Consider the following 21302-nt stretch of genomic DNA (forward strand, 5'->3'; position numbering starts at 1 on the left):
GTGATTGCCCACACCAGGGCTAGGAATTCAAGCTTGAAGGAGCTGCAATTCTCGGGGTTTCTTTCCGTGGGCCGGAGTTTTCTGCTGGCGTAGGCGATCACTTTCTCCTTCCCGTTCTGGACCTGGGACAAGACTGCCCCCAGGCCCACATTGCTGGCATCGGTGTAAAGGACGAACGGGAGGCTGTAGTCGGAATACGCCAGGATTTCTTCCCCTGTCAAGGCTGACTTCAGCTGGTGAAAGCACTCCTCATGCTTCTCTTCCAACACAAACGGGGGTCCGGGGGCCCTACCACCCTTGGTCTGTCCCACGAGGAGGTCTTGCATTGGTGCAGCCATCTTTGTGTACCCCTTGATGAAGCGGCGGTAATAGCCCACCAGGCCCAGTTACTGCATCACCTCCCTCACTGTGGTCGGCCGCGGCCAGTCCTGGATAGCGGTAATCTTCTCAGGGTCTGGGGCGACACCTTCTGCACTCACCACGTGTCCGAGGTACTGCACCTTAGGCTTCAGCAGATGGCACTTGGAGGGTTTCAGCTTCATCCCATACTTAGCAAGGGACGCGAACACTTCCGCCAGGTGTTCCAGGTGAGCTTCGTACGTCTGGGAATACACGATTACATCATGTAAGACAGTAACAGTAAGACAGTTTCGAAATTAAGATGCCCCAGGGGGTGGCAAATGCAGTCTTCTCACGATCCTCTGGTGCAACCGCCACCTGCCAGTATCCGCTGGTAAGGTCGAGGGTAGAGAAATAGTTAGCCGTTTTCAGCGCAGCCAGCGACTTTTCAATACCGGGGAGAGGATAGGCATCTTTATGCGTTATTTGATTGATCTTCCGGTAATCCACACACATTCTCATGGTGCCATCCTTCTTCTTTAACAGCACCAGTGGAGCTGCCCAGGGACTACAACTATCCCGGATGATCCCTGCCTCCTTCATGTTCCTCAACATGTCCTTAGTGCATTGATAGTGTGCTGGTGGGATTGGCCTATACCTTTCTTTGATGGGTGGATGTATGCCTGTGGGGATATGGTGTTGAACCCCTTTAATCCTCCCGAAGTCTAGCGGGTGTTTGCTGAAAACCTGCTCATACTCCTGTACTACCCTGTATACCCCCCTCTTTGTGATGCGTGGGTGTGGTTTCAGTGCCTACATGTAATTCCCGGCACCACTCCTCTAGCTGTTCGGGGGTTGTGCCGCTATTGGTGGGGGGTGCAGAGGTTGGAGGCGTGGCTTCGTGAATGGCGTGGGGGTCTATGGTAAGCAGCTTGGCAATGGTAGCGTAACGGGGAAGCCTAACTTCTTCCTCCCCACAATTCAGCACTCTCACAGGCACTCTCCCCTTTTTGACGTCAATCACCCCTCTGGCCGCCATCACCGTGGGCCAGTGTTCGGAAGGCATGGGTTCCACCATCGCTGAGTAATCGCGCCCCTGGGGGCTTACTGCTGCCCTGCACCAAATCATCTCGCTCCTTGGTGGCACCACCAAAGGGGCTACGTCCATCACCCGCACTCCACCAATCTCTCCCCCCGTCAAGTTCACTTGCTGCCGATGCAGAAGGGCCCGCATCTCACGCTGTACTGCCCTCTGTCGGCCTCCTCCTGCAGTGGCGGACAACTGCTGCAACAGACTCAGCACTTCCCCCATACAATGCTCAATTACATTAGTCCCTAAAATTACTTTTGGGTTACGGTCATTGGATTCATTCAGCACCACAATCATCCCTTGGTGTTTTAACTCGGTACGTCCCACGGTCAGGGTCACTTCTTTGAAGCCCACCTGTGTCATAGGGAGCCCATTGGCCGCAATAATGGTCAGGCTGTCATCAGGGGGGGACAGTTCACTATCATCCCAATACCGCTGGTACAACATATATGGCATAGTGGTTACCTGCGATCCTGTGTCCAATAGGGCCATGGTCGGGACACCGTCCACCGCCAGGGGGATGATGGGGCGACCTCCAACGTACCGGTCTCACTAATCGGTAGGGCCGTTAGGGTCTACTCCTGAGGATTGGCCTTTGGCCCCAGGGGTTGCTCGTTTAACGGGCATCGCCTGGAGTAGTGGCCAGGCTTGCCGCACCTGTAACAGGTGAAGGGTCCATACCGCTGGTCGTTGGTCTTCCTCCGCTGCATCCAGGGGACGTCCTGCGGGCTGTCGGCGAGCTGGATCTTCTCCGGGGGCTTGACTCTCGTCGGCAGCTGGAGTGCGGCGAGGATCCAGGCGAGGTCTCCATCCATGCGGCGGACTTGTGCGGCGAGCTTCTCCATCATCCCACCGGGCGCCGCAGGGGCCGGTAGAGCCAGGAGGGGAGGTGTTACCGAGACGGGAGCAGTTTCAGCCAGCCATGGGGCCACATCAGGAGCGTCAGGGTTTGGGGCTTGCAGGGCCTTGATGGCCCGCTCTTTCAATACTGTAAAGTCCAGATCGGGATGTTCCAGGGCCCACAGCCGCAGCTGCTTGTGGTCCTCCGTGGACCCCAGCCCCTGCAGGAATTGTTCCACTAGCATCTTATTGCTGTCCACATCAATAATGGCGTCCACTCGATTCAGCGTACGGAGGGCAGTCTGCAGGCGCAAGGCATAGTCTCTTATGTTATCTGCAGGTCGCTGTCGGCATTGGTAAAACTGCATCAATTGCAATTCAGCTTCTGTGGGGTCTCAAAAGCGGTTTGGAGTTTCTCAAAAATGGTAGTCACTGAGGCCCGGTCCGCGTCGGTCCAGGTCTCCGACTCCTGCTCAGCCGCACCGGTTAGCTGCCCTAGCACTACCGCCGCACGCTGTCTGCCGGTCATGGCATACAGGTCAAGGACCGGGCTAATCTTTTTCTGGAACGCCTGCAAAGCATCAAGCTTCCCATCGTATTGCGGCAGCCAGGTAGCACCGGGCACATAGGGCAGGGAGATCGGCATTACCTGGGCGATCGCTGGACCCGCGGCCCCCCCCCGCCTCTGCGGCTGGAGCGAGGGCGGCCATATTACCATCTCCGGGCACCGCCGCGACCGGCGCCCCTCCGACAGCCCCGTCAGGCGCAAACATCTTCTCGCCCCCCCTTGGTTCTCTCTGGCAACTCCTTCTCTTGGGGGGCGGGGCTTCACTTTCACGCCTTCCCTGCTCGGGGAAGACGACTCGAGCGGGAACTTTCGCGCCCAAGATGGCGGATTTTCAAATTTTTCGTCCGGACACCGTCAGCGGGGACTGCAAGGCGCACTTCTACTGGTAAGTAGACGGGTAGGATCCTGTTCGTGACGCCAAGTTGTCGCAGGCGGAGGGGTTGGGAACGCCACTCGCCTGGAACCGCTGGCGCTCGGGTCCAGTGCTTCTGCTCCTCGGTGGCTCAAGCACGGGGCTGGACCCGGGGGCTCGAGCAGCGCCTCCTCGCCCACGAGTGAAAAAGGGGAGGTTTGTGGTGGGATGTCGGTCATGACGCCACCCACGGGTTGTGGTGATGGTGGGCACCACCGCTGCTGGTGACGGAGAATCCCGGGAGCGATGGCGGAGAGCAGCTAAGGTGTTGACCCCTCCGTGGGTAGGGGCTGTTGGTCCCGGGGCCCCGGTTGGGGAGTAAGGAGGAGGTATAGGTGCAGGTGCCGAGGCGGGGAGGCAGCGTGGGCGCGGGTGCAACGTTGCGGTGCAGCGCGGTGCCGGATGGCACTGTTGTACTCACTCAGACACAGAAGGACAGAGTCTCTGGTAAACCAAACGGCTGGATGGACGGGGCCCACAGCCGGCTTCAGTGTTCTCACTCTCCCCGGACGGGTTGATGGTGGCTGTCATTTTCCTGCACCTGTGTAAGTGTGTTTGACTCCTATGGCTTCCCACGGGTAGTCCGCTCCCCGGCGTGTACGTGTCGGGAGAGCCCGTTTTGCCTGCAGGCGCTGGCCCTTGGATCTCTGGCCCTTGGCGGTGGCACTTATCCGGACGGGTTGGGCTGTTGCCTTCTGACGGGACTTAGGTGGGAATGAACCCCTGTGGTCCAGACCGCAATCAGAGAATTTGACCTTTTCGGCGGCTCCTAGCCTTGTCGGGGTCTGAATACCTTGCCTTGGTGCTTGGCTTCAATCTGCTCCAGGTTCGGTACCGGCGGGCCACCGCCCGACCCCGGTCCTACGGTTCCGCTGACCTACACCACCTCCTGCAGACGGCCACCACCGTCTGCCGACCTTGCTGATCGTGCCTGGGCTCCAACCCAGACACCGACAGTTTTTACTCCTCTCACTACCACTGTCTACTACAATCTACTGTCTTTTCCTGCCTCCAGGCCTGTGAACTCCTAGGTGGGTGGGGTCAACCGCCTGGCTCCGCCCCACCTGGTGTGGACATCAAGCCTGGAGGGTGGCAACAAGGATTTTTGGTTGACTGGTGTCACCTACCCAGGGGAAGGGGTGTGTGTGATGTTAGTGTACTGTGACCCATGGGGGTCCAGGGCGTCACACTATAATTATAACTACTCTATGGAGATTTATCTAAACATCAAAATATAGCCAATTTATAAGAGTAAATTATTCTACTTCAGGCTTGCATACTATATTCTGATAAAAAGACTTTTGATTGTGCAATCTGGGAATTATAAGTATTTTTCTAGATATATTTCGGGATATATATTTTTTATACCATAACCTTAAGGCTGCTTTCACACCTCCGGTTTTTCCTGTGCGGCACAATCCGGCACTTTGCAGGAAAAACGCAACCGTTTTTTTTTTTGCTGCCGGTTGCGTTTTTCCTGCATAGACTTTAATTAGTGCCGCATTGTGCCACATGGGCTTGCGTTCCGTCCGGTTTTTGCCGCATGCGGCAGATTTAGCCGATGCGGCGCCCGGATGGAACGTTGCCTGGCATGTTTTTTTGTGCGGCAAAAAAAACGCATCGCAACGCATCCGGCCGATACGGCGCATTTTTCAATGCATGCCTATGGACGCCAGATGCGGCAAAAACCGCATCCGGCCGCCGCATGCGGTTTCTTCCACTGCGCATGCTCAGTAGCTTGCTGCAACCGGAAAAAAATGGACGGGCCGCATGTAAAAACTTATGCAAAGGATGCGGTGTTTTCGCCGCATCCATTGCATAGGTTTCACAGCTGGATTGAGCCGCAGTACTCAAACCAGATGTGTGAAAGTAGCCTAAGATGGCAATAATGCAATATTTAATACATCTAAACCGGATATAATTGTTGAAACATTTGGTTTTTGGATAGAACTACAGATCTGCACTTGAAATTATTGTATATATACTCATATTTAAAATAATAAAGATTTAGGATTAATAATTACCTTATATAAAATCAGCAAAACTGTAGCTCTATACATCATTTATATTATAATATATATGAATGATTTTTATTTTATTTTTTGTTTATATTTTATAAATCTGCACCCTATTTTTATATTGTTCACTCCTTGTGTGGTTTTTCTATTAGGATTATGCATAAGGTTTTTATTAGCTGTCGACTTTTGAAACACCACACACATGATTGTGTATAACATGGGTATGATCATTGCTTTTTAGGAAACCAACATCCAAGACCTCATTTGAACATGACTAAGACTGTGTCGAAACACGTAGTTCGATGGGGTATTAGATTGATGTTATCACCCTGCACACCGCTATATTTTAATGGAATTGTATCAGATTAAAATTGTTGGATTTTATTTCACAACTGGAGGACTGAGCTGGACGTCTTTTTTCCTGGATATTTGGCAGTCAAGCCTTCCGTGCGCTGGGTCCGAACAAGGATCGGTGGATAGCAGGATCGGTGAGCTGAATTTCCCTTCTTTCATCCAGTCTTTAAACTATAGTCATGCCAAACAAAATATTTAATAAACAACATGTGCCATATTAGACATATCCCTAGGGTAACTTGGTTCATTGATCAATTTATTGGGTCAATTAAGGTTAATGTGTTAATACATAAAGATGTAGCTTTTTGTTTAGAGATGGTCTCTTTCGACGTGGAGGTTAATATTTTCTCGGCGGTCACCCCAACCTAAAACTAGAAACAAAATGTGGAGTTAAATGCAAATTAATGAAAATATAATATGCAAGTGTTTCAATTGTTTAAAGTTCCATAGGGTCTTCTCGTCTTATATGTTTATCCTCGCTTCTTCATGGGGAGATTAGTTTAACTGATTAGAAAAAGTAGACAGTATAGCTTTCGTGAGGCCATTCATACTAGTCTTTATTTAAAGGACAAGTGATTACGCTACCTTCGCACGGTTAGGATACCGCGGCCGTTGAACAATGTCGCTGGGCAGGCCGAACCGCTTATGGTTTAATCAAGAGGCGATATTTTTGGTAAACAGGCGAGGCTAATGTTTGCAGAGTTCCGTCTTTTTCTTTGAATCTTTCTAAAGTTGGAATTATTTTTCAAATATCCTTTTTATTACTGTTAGGTTCATATTTTCTCACATCTATAGATATGTCACATTTAACCAAGTTTCAAATAATAAATCCTTAAGAGAGGTGCAATAAATTTCTATAATTACTCTGGGTATCATAATTTAATTCAACTGGATACAAATACAGTGGTACCTCGCTTAACAAGTAACCTACTTAACGAGAATTTCGCTTAACAAGCAAAGCTTTCTGTAAATTTGTAACCCACTTTACGAGAAAGCTTTGCTGTACGAGCGAAATCTTCACTGCACACACTTCCGGTTCCGTCCATCCACCGCGCTCTAACCCGCTCTTGCAGTCCACACAAACACACACATGTACGCACAAACACACACACGCACGCACATACAGTATTATGCTCACCTTACCTTCCGTTCCACCGCCGGGCTCATGGTTCTTGTAGTTCCCGGGTACATCGCGACGAACTACTAGTACCATGAGGCCAGCGGTGGAACGGAAGGTAAGGTGAGCATATAATATCTGTACCTTCCATTTCATCGCCGGCCTCCTGGGTCCTGTAGTGTGCCGTGCCGCTCTGCTCCGCTCCGCTCCACTTCACTCCAGGAATCGGCATCCATGGCAACGAAGCAGGAACTTCCTGGTTCTTGTCACCGCTTGTCAAAGGCAGCTGGCAGGAAGTTCCGCCCTCATCGTTATGGTTACCTGATACACGGCCCGCACCGGAGAACAGCAAGTCCCAGGAGAACGGCGATGGAACAGAAGGTAAGGTGAGCATATAATATGTGCGTGTGTTTGTGTAAGTTTGTGTGCGTTTGTGCATGTGTGGAATGATAGAATAGGGGACCAGGATGGGACATTTAACACATTGAGGAACGAATTATCAGCATTGCAATGATTTCCTATGGGAAATCTTGCACTGTTGAATGAGTAACTTGATTAACAAGCACAGTCCCGGAACGGATTGTTCTTGTTAAGCAAGGTACCAATGTAAGTGGATTCAATGTCAAGAAACACCCCAACTTGGATTCAATTAGCTGCAGTTTGATCATTTTCTTGGTCAAGAGACCTATATCGTTGGTCTGGATGATGCAATTTCTCTTTTCTTAGAAACTCTTCTTCATGGCTGCTCCTCAATTTAAACCAGTGATCTTTCGCTTGGGAATCAACCAAATAACACACTGGGCTATTAGGGAATGTGACAGATTGCAATTTGCAGTATACAGGAAGAAAAAGGACATTTTTGTGTACGCACCGTAAAATGTCTTTCTTGGAGCCTTTCATTGGGGGACACAGACAGTGGGTTATATGTTGTCTCCAGGGGAGGCTTGACACTAGGTTTAAAAAAAGAGTTAGCTCCTCCTCCCACAGCATATAACCCCAGCTAGGCGGGAACTAGCTCAGTTTGGTGTAAAAGCAGTAGGAAAAGGACAACCAAAACCACAAGGGTGGGAGTTGTGTCCCCCAAAGAAAGGCTCCAAGAAAGACATTTTACGGTGAATACACAAAAATGTCCTTTCCTGCCTTTTCATTGGGGGACAGACAGTGGGACGTCCCAAAGCAGTCCCTGGGTGGGAACTGAACTATTAACAGTGTATAACGTCAGTCTAAGAGCTGACTAACAACTGCAACTGCAGTGAACACATATCAAACACTGTCAAGAACCGAGCAGTGGCCACTTATAAATGGGCCACTGCCGCCTGAAGGACTTGTCTTCCAACAGCAGCATCTGCGGATGCATCCGTATGCACTCTGTAGAATTTTGTGAACGTGTGCACACTGGACCAGGTAGCGGCCTTGCAAAGTTGGGCCGCCGAAGCCTGATGGCGGATAGCCCAGGAGGCACCCACTGCTCGTGTAGAGTGGGCGTGCACAGATTGAGGGGGAACACCACCTCGTGCTTTGTATGCCTCACAGATGGCAGTCCTGATCCATCGAGAAATCGTGGATTTAGACGCCGGGTTGCCCTTTTTGTGTCCTACTGGGTGGACGAAGAGGGCATTGGACTTGCGCAACAGCGCTGTTCTGGAGATGTAGATCTGCAGAGCCCTGACAAGATCGAGAGTGTGAAGGGCTTTCTCAAAAGGAGTGGACCGAAGGCGGGGGAAGGCCGAAGGACCACCTTATCATGATGGAATATCAGGTAAGGTGAGCGACAGGAAAGAGCTGCCAGTTCGGACACTGGCCTGATAGAGGTAATAGCGACTAAAAAGGCAACTTTCCAAGACAGTCGTTGAAGAGAGATTTCTCTCAGAGGTTCGAAAGGAGGAAGTTGAAGGACTCCAAGAACGAGATTCAGATCCCAGGAATCTAAGGGGTGGCGATAAGGAGGGACCAAATGCGCTACCCCTTGAAGAAAGGTACGGACCTGAGGACAAGAAGCCAGCTGCTTCTGGAAAAAAATCGACAAGGCAGAAACTTGTCCTTTAAGGGTACTGAGAGCAAGACCCGAGTCCAGACCGTCTTGCAGAAAAGCAAGAACATTAGGGATTTGAAAAGGTCAGGGGTGACCGATTATGACGGTCACACCAGGAAAGATAGGTCTTCCAGGTCCTGTGGTAAATGCTGGCGGAGGAAGGCTTCCGAGCATTAAGCATGGTATCAACTACCCTGGAAGAAAGACCCGATTTGGCTAGAATCAGGGATTCAAGCGCCACGCCATCAAATGCAGCTGTGCTGTATTCTGGTGGAATATTGGACCTTGCGACAGAAGATCCGGACGGTCGGGAAGACGCCAGGGAGTGTCGCTGAGAAGTTGGAGGAGCTCTGGATACCAGGCTCTCCTGGGCCAGTTCGGGGCCACGAGGATCACCGGGTTTCCCTCCGCTTTGATTTTCTTGATTGCTCTCGGAATGAGAGGAAACGGAGGGAAGATGTAGGGCAGGCGAAACTGCAACCATGGAAAGACTAGGGCGTCGGAGCCGAGCGCTAGCGGGTCTCTCGACCGAGATATGAAGGGACGTATTTTGGCATTCATTCAAGACGCCATGAGGTCCACATCCGGGAGTCCCCAACGAAGAGTGATCTGATGTAACACTTCGTCGTGGAGGGACCATTCTGCTGCCGCTAGACCTTGCCTGCTGAGAAAGTCTGCGGCCCAGTTGTCTACCCCTGGGATATGGACAGCTGAAATAATGGGGGTGTGCTTCTCTGCCCAAAGAATAACCCTGGACACTTCCTTCATCGCTGCCTTGCTGCGAGTTCCTCCCTGACGGTTCATGTAAGCCACGGCCGTGGCATTGTCTGACTGGATCCGAACAGGGAGGCCCAATAGTAAGGGTTGAAAATTCTGAAGGGCCAAAAATATGGCTCTGATCTCCAGAACATTGATGTGCAGGGAGCGCTCGGAAGGAGACCAGCGTCCCTGAACAGTGTGGTGGAGAAACACCGCCCCCCCCCAGCCTATCAGGCTGGCATCCGTCGTGACTACCTGCCAGTGGACCGGGCGGAAGGACTTCCCTTGAGATAGGGATGAGGCTTGAGTCCACTAGACGAGGGAACTGAGCGCAGACCGAGATAGGCGGACTGACCGGTCCAGGGAAGCTGGATTCTTGTCCCAGGAGGATAGAAGATCCAGTTGTAGAGGGCGCAGATGGAATTGGGCAAAGGACACGGCTTCTATGACCGCCACCATCTTGCCTAACACTCTCATTCCATTCCGAAGGGATGTGTGACGGCGAGAGCGGAGGGATTGGGCGGCCCGGATCAGGGAAGACCTCTTGTCCTCTGGAAGAAAAACCCGGGACTGAGCCGTGTCTATCAGCATACCTAAAAAGGTGATGCGCTGATGAGGAATGAGGGATGACTTGTTGAAGTTGATAAGCCACCCTAGCCTTGACAGCGTGTCTAGGCAAATCTGCACGCTTTCTGAGCAAACGTGAAGAGAGCTCCCTTTGACAAGAAGGTCGTCCAAATAGGGAACGACCAGGATGCCTCTGGGGTGTAAAATGGACATGACGGCCACCATGACCGTTGTGCAGACCCGAGGCGCAGTGGCCAGCCCAAAGGGGAGGGCCCTGAATTGGAAATGACGGTGTCCTACGGCAAAGCGAAGGAACCGTTGATGAGACACACATATGGGAATGTGTAAATAAGCATCTTGAATGGAAGCTAGGAATTCTCCAGGTTCCATGGCGGCTAGTACTACTCTAAATGATTCCATTCGGAAAGTTCAAATCCGTACGAATTTGTTCAGCCGTTTGAGGTCCAAGATAGGGCGGACAGAGCCATCTTTTTTGGGAACGACAAAAAGGTTTGAATAGAAACCTTTGCCGCGCTGTTCCAGGGGCACTGGAATGATGGCGTTTGCTTTCTGTAAAGAGGCTATGGCCTGAAATAAGGCCTGGCTTTGTGTTTTGGAATTTGGAAGACGAGAACGCAGAAACCTGTTGGCCGGCAGGGAATGGAAATCGATCTTGTAACCTGAGGTAACGATTTCTCGAACCCAAGCATCGTGAGTGTGGTCTAGCCAGATATCCCGAAAAAGCAGAAGCCGCCCTCCCACAGGAGTCGGATCTGAGGGATACCTGGCGTCATGCTGAGGGGGCCTGTACAGAGCGAGGTCCTTTGGGTTTAGCCTCAGATATGAGTTTGTCCAGGGATTCACCAAACAGACGAAGACCCTGGAAGGGAAGTGTGGACAGGAACTTCTTGGAGGCACTGTCCGCATTCCATATTTTTAGCCACAGAACCCTGCGGGCGAAGACAGCATTGGCTGCCGTTAGGGCTGACCAGCTAGCTGCATCTAGGGAGCCGTGAAGAAAATAATTAGAGGCCAGAGAGAACAAATCAAGAACCTCAAGAGCCTCTGGAAGAATATTGCAAGTGCGAAGCAACTTGCGCAAGTTCCTACTCCACACGCTCATAGCTCTTGCCACCTATGTCATGGCAAACAGGGGGCGCAGAGAGGAGCCCGAAGCCTGGAAAACAGATTTGACCGCAGCCTCAACTGCGCGGTCAGACGAGTCCTTGAGAGACGCGTTGTCTGAAACAGACATAACCGTGTGTTTAGCCAGTCTGGATACTGGCGGATCCACAACGGGGGGTACTGACCAGGGCTTAACCATTTCCGGAGGAAAGGGATAAACGAATGAAGAGGAGGATTTTTTTTATTAAACCTCCTATCAGGGTGATCCCACCATTTAGATATGATTTGATGAAAAATCGGATCCTGGGCAAAGGATTTAGGAGGCTTCTTGGCTCGCTTGATTGCCGACTGAGAAGTCGGGTCCGACGGCTGATCAGAAATCGACAGTGATTGACAGCCGCTATTAAAGTGTCAATAAGGAATAACATTTGGAACACCATTCTAAGTCTGAACTGGGTGCAAAAACCTAAAAAAACATCACTATGGGGAGATAAGGTATGCACACCAGTGACTATGTAAGGGGAATACATGGAATAGCAGAAACTGCTGTGTGAATACTGACTTGAAAAATCCAATAGCTATATGTAAGAGTGAAAATGTGAAAAATGGAATCTGCATTACTGCCATGAACATATGAATAAAGAGAAATTTAGCTACTGAATTGATCACTGCAATAGAGCCCCAACACTACGCCAAAGTATTTCTCTACGTTGGGGTCCCCAGCTAGTGTGTCCTCTCATGCAGTTAAAAAACGTAGGACACACACAAGCTAGGGACCCCAACGTAGAGAAATACTTTGGCGTAGTGTTGGGGCTCTATTGCATTGATCAATTCAGTAGCTAAATTTCTCTTTATTCATATGTTCATGGCAGTAATGCAGATTCCATTTGTCACATTTTCACTCTTACATATAGCTATTGGATTTTTCAAGTCAGTATTCACACAGCAGTTTCTGCTATTCCATGTATTCCCCTTACATAGTCACTGGTGTGCATGCTATTAAAGTGTCGTCCATATGCCTAGACTCAGAAGGGACATCTGAATCAGAGAGTCAGAGTCTTGGGAATCGTGACTACTAAAGGTCACGGAGCCTGAGTCAGACTGACGATCGTGTGAGTCAGACGAGGCGGAGCGGTCGCAATGGCGCCTTTTGGAGACAGCCTTTTTATGTACTGGGGACGATACACCAGACGAAGGTGGGCTCCTCTGAGGGAGCTGAGTCGGGGGGAGGCTGCGGGAGCCTGTGGAAGGCTGGGATATCTGAGCGGCCAGGTCATCTAACCTTTTAGACATCAGAAGAGCCCATGCAGGGATAGCCTCATCAGATGGGGGGTGCTGCCTGAATGGTGGCCGGGGCCGAACCCACAGACTGCACGACCCCCTGGTCCAGCAACGCCTGTTGTGACACTGTAGTAGGGGCATCGCAGCCCAGGCAGAATGGATAGCTTCGACCATTGGGAAACTAGCTTCCACAGGTGGTACAAGCATAGTACAGGTCCATAGAGGATGCCTGGGAAGCTTTATCACCCTTGCGGTTTTTACGCATGTCAGCAACAAACAGACAATTAGTACTGTGAGCCTCTAGCAGTATTACACTACTGTGGGTGAGGAGCTACTAGCAGTATTAGAAAGGGACTGCTATATAGAGCTAGTATATACCAATAGTAAAGTGGCATACACTGCCAAACAGTCGGTATATACCTGCAGACACAGTCAGTATATACCGCTAAAAGCTGATATACACCGCCAGCCAGCAGGCACACACCGCTAGAAAGACAGCGATATACCGCTGAACAGAGCGGTATACAGTGCTGCACAGTTTCAAAGCCAAGTAGGCGATCTCACCCGTGTCTGCTCCCCACATGTAATGGCGTCCAGTGTTCTCTGGCAGCATGGAGGGGAGAGACGGCCCACTAGAGGGAGCGGCTTCTGGAGCAGTGGAGGGGGCGTTGCTAAGAATGCAGGCCGAAGCCGGGAGCTAAATTTATGATCCTTCCCCGGGAACACGGCCTGCATCGCCCCACCGGCGCCTCCTCAGGCGGCTGTTTGGATGCAGGGGACTGACTCGTCCTCTCCCTACCTGCTCCTGGCTCCGTCTGAAGAGGCGTCGGTCCTGGGATGCGGAGATCTCAGGGACGCATCTTAGGCTCAAGGCTAGCAGGTGCTCGGCTCTGCTTAGCCCTCTGGAGCTACCTTTGTGAGGTGCTTCCAGGGAGCATGGAGGGGTACGCAGACCTGACAACTTGGGCGCGAGGGAAGACTGACGGCTTTTGCACGCCAGGTTTCCTCTGCCCGTAAGCGGGGGGAACAAGGGTGAGCACACCCTGGTATTGCCCCATAGTCAAAAATAGAATAAAATCACAAATAAAAAGAAATAAACAAAAAACATGAGCAGGCCTGGGGCTCAGGCCAGACGTGTCAGCCTCCCTGCTGACACTAAAAAGAACTGAGCTAGTTCCCGCCTAGCTGGGGTTATATGCTGTGGGAGGAGTAGCTAACTTTTTTAAACCTAGTGTCAAGCCTCCCCTGGAGACAACATATAACCCTCTGTCTGTGTCCTCCAATGAAAAGACGAGAAAGGAAAGATTATTGCACCAGTAGGAGAAAAACACTAGAAGACAAGAATCTGCATATCATATGCTAAATATGTGTGAGATAGCCAAGATGATTGTCTATAAAATGAAGGTAGTGTCATGCTCAAAAGATGCAGTGGCTGATGAAATACGGAGCCTGAAAGTAAAATATTCTAAACATTGTTACCCTTTTGCTCGTCAGTGTACTTCCACATAGGAACGAAAGCAGAGCAGGTAATGTCACCTATATAAATTTATTACAGTAAAACTGGTGACCTCACCAGCAACGCACATGTTCTGATATGGAAGTGAGAGGTGTGAATTACCATTTTAAATAAAAATGATAATTTTTCATTATACAATAATCTAAAAAACGGACGTCTCCATGTTGATCAGACAGACACACGTGTCGTTCACACCTACACACTACTGTCCATGTGAAAATCAACAGATTTTAATGTGTGCACGTGAACGTGTCTGCATTACGTGTGACAATGGACACCACATGTACTGGAAATACAGACGTGTGAAGAAGGCCTTACTCGTATTCTAAAATTCCATTGCCCCAGTATTAATCAATACTTTCTCTTTGTCAGCCAAGGATGGTTCTTTTTCATATAAATCATCACCAGTTATAAGCCACAGAGAAACATTTTTAAAGATGGCAAGGCACCAATTTAAAGAGATTTACTTTGAAGCCCTGGCAAACCATCAGCACCCTGCCACTCTCACTATGGTTAAAGGAATGTCACATTTTTACGTGAACACAGACGCTGCAGTCACCGTTGACTGTGCCCCTTAAGGGGTGAAACTTGTGTTATCGGAGCTGGATCTGACCTCTGTATTTAGTGGTATCAGCTGTACAATACAGTCTATATATTTGGGGGACAGATACCTGTCAGTGGTTTATGACAGGTGACTTGAATCCTCTCACAATGGCCCCAGCCAGGGTAGGACAGTTCTTGAATATGATGTACTGAAAAGAGGAAAAAAGGGACAGGTGCAGACCTTACTGTGATGGCTAAGTGAATGTGCAGAAGCCTCTCTGAAACAGCAAGTGTTTTGGGGAACCACAGTATGTGAACCAACAACAATATGGTAGCTGACCAAGGCTCACTGATACATGTGGTGAGAGGTTAGCTTTCCTGTAGCCATTACACAAAAGAGCTACTGTAGCTGAAAGTCCTGACATTCATGTAGATGTTATTTTGACTCATGTCACCTACTAAAACATTGTTGCAGGCCAAATATATGGAAGTCTGGCAACTCCTCCTTGCCATACTGCAAAAACTGTTCTGGAATTAGTTAAAACAGGTCAAAGAGTTAAAGGACACAAAGATTTGCCAGATGCTAACCCGATGGAGCATCTATGTGGTTTACTGGAAAACCATTTCCATCCAAGACCCCATCATCATGCAACCTACAAGACGCAGTACAACTTTCCTGACCTGAAGCAGGAACTCAGACAAAAAAGGTTTAAATAAATTTATTTTATATTTTATCATTAATTACGCTTTTCTAATGACTTGAACAGTTATGTTTACATGAATATATAGTACTTATTTACATTATTCAGACACAATTACTTTGTGTCTACACGGACTGCTCGTGTATGGAATCCTCCTTTCTAAATTGGCATTATATACAAAATGAGTAATTATACTGCATACAAATGCCATGAAGTATTGTCTTATTTTTATTTAGGTTGTGTATATACACTGCAAATTAGAAGCTGCCTGCTATAACTTTTTAGTTATTGTGGTTAAAATACCTATTATTTTCTACAATTATCCTTTTTTTGTTTGAACGCCCATGGTTGATGCATACTGTAAAAATCTAAAAAGGTCCATTTCAATACAAATATATACATCTCTATTTCTATAAATATTTTCCATTTATGCTGATGATTAAATATGTCCTTCCCAGAAAGCAGTCGTTATAGTACTCAAAATTCTAATTTTTTTTTGTGTATTCTTTCATAATGTTTGGAAAGTCCATCCTTTCTGGAGAAAACATTTCCACATTCAACACATGCAAAAGGTTTGTCATCAGTGTGCGTTAACTTGTGTTTTGCGAGATTGGATTGATTGGCAAAACCACGTCCACATACTGGGCATACATATGGTTTTTGTCCTGTGTGTATTATCCGATGTGAAATAAGGTTGGATTGATTGGCAAAGGCTTTTCCACATTCGCCGCAGACATAAGGCCTTTCTCCAGTATGAAGGACCAGATGCGCGTTAAGACACGACCGACTGGCGAAGACTTTCCCGCATTCAGTACATGTAAAAGGCTTCTCACCAGTGTGTATTCGCAGGTGTTTAACTAGGGCTGGATTATTGCTAAAACATCGTCCACAGGCTGGACATTCCACAGGCTTCTCCCCGGTGTGAACTTTCTCATGTGCTTTAAGGTTGAACTTGCTGACAAAGAGTTTTCCACATTCAGTACAAGAAAAAGGCTTCTCTCCTGTGTGAACCCGTTGATGAGTCACAAGACTGGGTTTGTAAGCAAAACATTTACCACAAAGGGTGCAGGAAAATGGTTTCTCCCCGGAATGAGACCTCTGGTGCTTTGTCAGATAAGAGTAAAGGCTAAAACCCTTACCACACTCTGAACAGATAAATTGCCTGGCTGTGGTTGTAGACTGTCCGTACTCATCTGTTTCCCAGTTCTTCTGACGGGGCTTTGGTGGAGGACAACATACTTTTTTAGGAAGATCTTCCTCATCAGGTAAAACACCTGTAAGAGAAAGGAGGAATATTATTGTACAACATAGGTTTTCTGTAGGAACGGTCATCCATTTTCAGATTGTGTGTGATTTTTTTTTTTTTTTACATAAATTATAACTTGAAAGCAATAAAACTAAGCAAAAAGCAGTCTATTCACCTCTCAATGACAGAGCAATGTTTTAATGCATATGAGCCAGGAAATTGAGGAGGTTGCAGGGTTTAGTTACTAATCATACAAAATAGAAGCGGTGCCTGTATCAAGAAGTAGCACCCACAGTGCTAAATGGAACCTGTCAGGTCCCTTATGCGTTCTGCAGAAAGAGAGAGTCAGACTGCAGAGAGAAAGAGAGAGAGAGTCAGACTGCAGAGAGAGAGAGAGAGTCAGACTGCAGAGAGAGAGAGAGAGAGAGAGAGACTGCAGAGAGAGAGAGAGTCAGACTGCAGAGAGAGAGAGAGTCAGACTGCAGAGAGAGAGAGTCAGACTGCAGAGAGAGAGAGAGAGTCAGACTGCAGAGAGAGAGAGAGAGTCAGACTGCAGAGAGAGAGAGAGAGTCAGACTGCAGAGAGAGAGAGAGAGTCAGACTGCAGAGAGAGAGAGAGAGTCAGACTGCAGAGAGAGAGAGAGTCAGACTGCAGAGAGAGAGAGAGTCAGACTGCAGAGAGAGAGAGAGAGAGTCAGACTGCAGAGAGAGAGAGAGAGAGTCAGACTGCAGAGAGAGAGAGAGAGAGTCAGACTGCAGAGAGAGAGAGTCAGACTGCAGAGAGAGAGAGTCAGACTGCAGAGAGAGAGTCAGACTGCAGAGAGAGAGTCAGACTGCAGAGAGAGAGTCAGACTGCAGAGAGAGAGAGTCAGACTGCAGAGAGAGAGAGTCAGACTGCAGAGAGAGAGTCAGACTGCAGAGAGAGAGAGAGTCAGACTGCAGAGAGAGAGAGTCAGACTGCAGAGAGAGTCAGACTGCAGAGAGAGTCAGACTGCAGAGAGCGAGAGTCAGACTGCAGAGGGAGAGAGAGTCAGACTGCAGAGAGAGAGAGAGTCAGACTGCAGAGAGAGAGAGTCAGACTGCAGAGAGAGAGAGAGAGAGAGACTGCAGAGAGAGAGAGAGTCAGACTGCAGAGAGAGAGAGTCAGACTGCAGAGAGAGAGAGACTGCAGAGAGAGAGACTGCAGAGAGAGAGAGAGAGACTGCAGAGAGAGAGAGTCAGACTGCAGAGAGAGAGCGAGAGAGAGCGAGAGTCATGCTGCAGAGAGAGAGAGTCAGACTGCAGAGAGAGAGAGACAGAGTCAGACTGCAGAGAGAGAGACAGAGTCAGACTGCAGAGAGAGAGTCAGACTGCAGAGAGAGAGTCAGACTGCAGAGAGAGAGTCAGACTGCAGAGAGAGAGTCAGACTGCAGAGAGAGAGTCAGACTGCAGAGAGAGAGTCAGACTGCAGAGAGAGAGTCAGACTGCAGAGAGGAGTCAGACTGCAGAGAGGAGTCAGACTGCAGAGAGGAGTCAGACTGCAGAGAGAGAGTCAGACTGCAGAGAGAGAGCCAGACTGCAGAGAGAGAAAGAGAGAGAGAGAGAGAGAGAGAGAGAGAGAGAGAGAGAGACAGAGTCAGACTGCAGAGAGAGAGTCAGACTGCAGAAAGAGAGAGAGAGCCAGACTGCAGAGAGAGAGAGAGAGAGAGTCAGACTGCAGAGGGAGAGAGAGAGTCAGACTGCAGAGGGAGAGAGAGAGTCAGACTGCAGAGAGAGAGAGTTAGACTGCAGAGAGAGAGAGAGAGAGAGAGAGAGTCAGACTGCAGAGAGAGAGAGAGACAGAGTCAGACTGCAGAGAGAGAGTCAGACTGCAGAAAGAGAGAGAGAGTCAGACTGCAGAGAGAGAGAGAGTCAGACTGCAGAGAGAGAGAGAGAGAGAGAGAGTCAGACTGCAGAGAGAGAGAGAGAGAGAGAGTCAGACTGCAGAGAGAGAGAGAGAGAGAGTCAGACTGCAGAGAGAGAGAGAGAGTCAGACTGCAGAGAGAGAGAGAGTCAGACTGCAGAGAGAGAGAGAGAGTCAGACTGCAGAGAGAGAGAGAGAGTCAGACTGCAGAGAGAGAGAGAGAGTCAGACTGCAGAGAGAGAGTCAGACTGCAGAGAGAGAGTCAGACTGCAGAGAGAGAGTCAGACTGCAGAGAGAGAGTCAGACTGCAGAGAGAGAGTCAGACTGCAGAGAGAGAGTCAGACTGCAGAGAGAGAGTCAGACTGCAGAGAGAGAGTCAGACTGCAGAGAGAGAGTCAGACTGCAGAGAGAGAGAGTCAGACTGCAGAGAGAGAGAGTCAGACTGCAGAGAGAGAGTCAGACTGCAGAGAGAGAGTCAGACTGCAGAGAGAGAGTCAGACTGCAGAGAGAGAGTCAGACTGCAGAGAGAGAGTCAGACTGCAGAGAGAGAGTCAGACTGCAGAGAGAGAGAGTCAGACTGCAGAGAGAGAGAGTCAAACTGCAGAGAGAGAGAGAGTCAGACTGCAGAGAGAGAGAGAGTCAGACTGCAGAGAGAGAGAGTCAGACTGCAGAGAGAGAGTCAGACTGCAGAGAGAGAGAGTCAGACTGCAGAGAGAGAGAGAGTCAGACTGCAGAGAGAGAGAGTCAGACTGCAGAGAGAGAGAGCCAGACTGCAGAGAGAGAGAGAGAGAGCCAGACTGCAGAGGGAGAGAGAGAGTCAGACTGCAGAGGGAGAGAGAGAGTCAGACTGCAGAGGGAGAGAGAGAGTCAGACTGCAGAGGGAGAGAGAGAGTCAGACTGCAGAGAGAGAGTCAGACTGCAGAGAGAGAGAGAGAGAGAGAGAGACAGAGTCAGACTGCAGAGAGAGAGTCAGACTGCAGAAAGAGAGAGAGAGAGTCAGACTGCAGAGAGAGAGAGCGAGAGAGAGAGAGTCAGACTGCAGAGAGAGAGAGTCAGACTGCAGAGAGAGAGAGAGTCAGACTGCAGAGAGAGAGAGAGTCAGACTGCAGAGAGAGAGAGAGTCAGACTGCAGAGAGAGAGAGAGTCAGACTGCAGAGAGAGAGAGAGTCAGACTGCAGAGAGAGAGAGAGTCAGACTGCAGAGAGAGAGAGAGTCAGACTGCAGAGAGAGAGAGAGAGTCAGACTGCAGAGAGAGAGAGAGAGAGTCAGACTGCAGAGAGAGAGAGAGAGAGTCAGACTGCAGAGAGAGAGAGAGAGTCAGACTGCAGAGAGAGAGAGAGAGTCAGACTGCAGAGAGAGAGAGAGAGTCAGACTGCAGAGAGAGAGAGAGTCAGACTGCAGAGAGAGAGAGTCAGACTGCAGAGAGAGAGAGTCAGACTGCAGAGAGAGAGAGTCAGACTGCAGAGAGAGAGAGTCAGACTGCAGAGAGAGAGAGTCAGACTGCAGAGAGAGAGTCAGACTGCAGAGAGAGAGTCAGACTGCAGAGAGAGAGTCAGACTGCAGAGAGAGAGTCAGACTGCAGAGAGAGAGTCAGACTGCAGAGAGAGAGTCAGACTGCAGAGAGAGAGTCAGACTGCAGAGAGAGAGAGTCAGACTGCAGAGAGAGAGAGAGTCAGACTGCAGAGAGAGAGAGAGTCAGACTGCAGAGAGAGAGAGAGTCAGACTGCAGAGGGAGAGAGAGTCAGACTGCAGAGAGAGAGAGAGTCAGACTGCAGAGAGAGAGAGAGTCAGACTGCAGAGAGAGAGAGAGAGAGAGTCAGACTGCAGAGAGAGTCAGACTGCAGAGAGAGTCAGACTGCAGAGAGAGAGAGTCAGACTGCAGAGAGAGAGAGAGAGAGAGAGAGAGAGAGTCAGACTGCAGAGAGAGAGAGTCAGACTGCAGAGAGAGAGAGAGTCAGACTGCAGAGAGAGAGAGTCAGACTGCAGAGAGAGAGAGAGTCAGACTGCAGAGGAGAGAGAGTCAGACTGCAGAGAGAGAGAGAGTCAGACTGCAGAGAGAGAGAGAGTCAGACTGCAGAGAGAGAGAGAGAGAGAGTCAGACTGCAGAGAGAGAGAGTCAGACTGCAGAGAGAGAGAGAGTCAGACTGCAGAGAGAGCGAGAGAGAGAGTCAGACTGCAGAGAGAGAGAGAGAGAGAGAGACTGCAGAGAGAGAGACTGCAGAGAGAGAGAGAGACTGCAGAGAGAGAGAGTCAGACTGCAGAGAGAGAGCGAGAGAGAGCGAGAGTCATGCTGCAGAGAGAGAGAGTCAGACTGCAGAGAGAGAGAGAGAGAGAGAGTCAGACTGCAGAGAGAGAGAGAGAGACAGAGTCAGACTGCAGAGAGAGAGTCAGACTGCAGAGAGAGAGAGTCAGACTGCAGAGAGAGAGAGAGAGAGAGAGTCAGACTGCAGAGAGAGAGAGAGAGACAGAGTCAGACTGCAGAGAGAGAGTCAGACTGCAGAGAGAGAGAGCGAGAGAGAGAGAGTCAGACTGCAGAGAGAGAGAGAGTCAGACTGCAGAGAGAGAGTCAGACTGCAGAGAGAGAGTCAGACTGCAGAGAGAGAGTCAGACTGCAGAGAGAGAGTCAGACTGCAGAGAGAGAGTCAGACTGCAGAGAGAGAGTCAGACTGCAGAGAGAGAGTCAGACTGCAGAGAGAGAGTCAGACTGCAGAGAGAGAGTCAGACTGCAGAGAGAGAGTCAGACTGCAGAGAGAGAGTCAGACTGCAAGAGAGAGAGTCATGCTGCAGAGAGAGAGAGTCAGACTGCAGAGAGAGAGAGCCAGAGAGAGAGAGAGAGAGTCAGACTGCAGAGAGAGAGAGAGAGAGAGACAGAGTCAGACTGCAGAGAGAGAGAGAGAGAGACAGAGTCAGACT

General features: G+C 49.6%; 1 protein-coding gene across 2 annotated transcripts in view; it reads right to left on the reverse strand.

Annotated features, from left to right (window-relative positions):
• Window positions 1-15265: 15265 nt before the first annotated feature.
• Window positions 15266-21302, reverse strand: part of LOC142311102 (uncharacterized) — a 39006-nt gene continuing 32969 nt past the window's right edge. For both annotated transcript variants that reach the window (XM_075349207.1, XM_075349206.1), the window contains one exon: window positions 15266-16536. In XM_075349207.1, coding sequence (XP_075205322.1) covers window positions 15740-16536 — 797 coding nt within the window. In that variant the 3' untranslated portion in view covers window positions 15266-15739. The remainder of the gene's footprint in view (window positions 16537-21302) is intronic.

The sequence above is a fragment of the Anomaloglossus baeobatrachus genome, chromosome 5 (genome assembly GCF_048569485.1).
Source record: "Anomaloglossus baeobatrachus isolate aAnoBae1 chromosome 5, aAnoBae1.hap1, whole genome shotgun sequence".
Classification (NCBI taxonomy): domain Eukaryota; kingdom Metazoa; phylum Chordata; class Amphibia; order Anura; family Aromobatidae; genus Anomaloglossus; species Anomaloglossus baeobatrachus.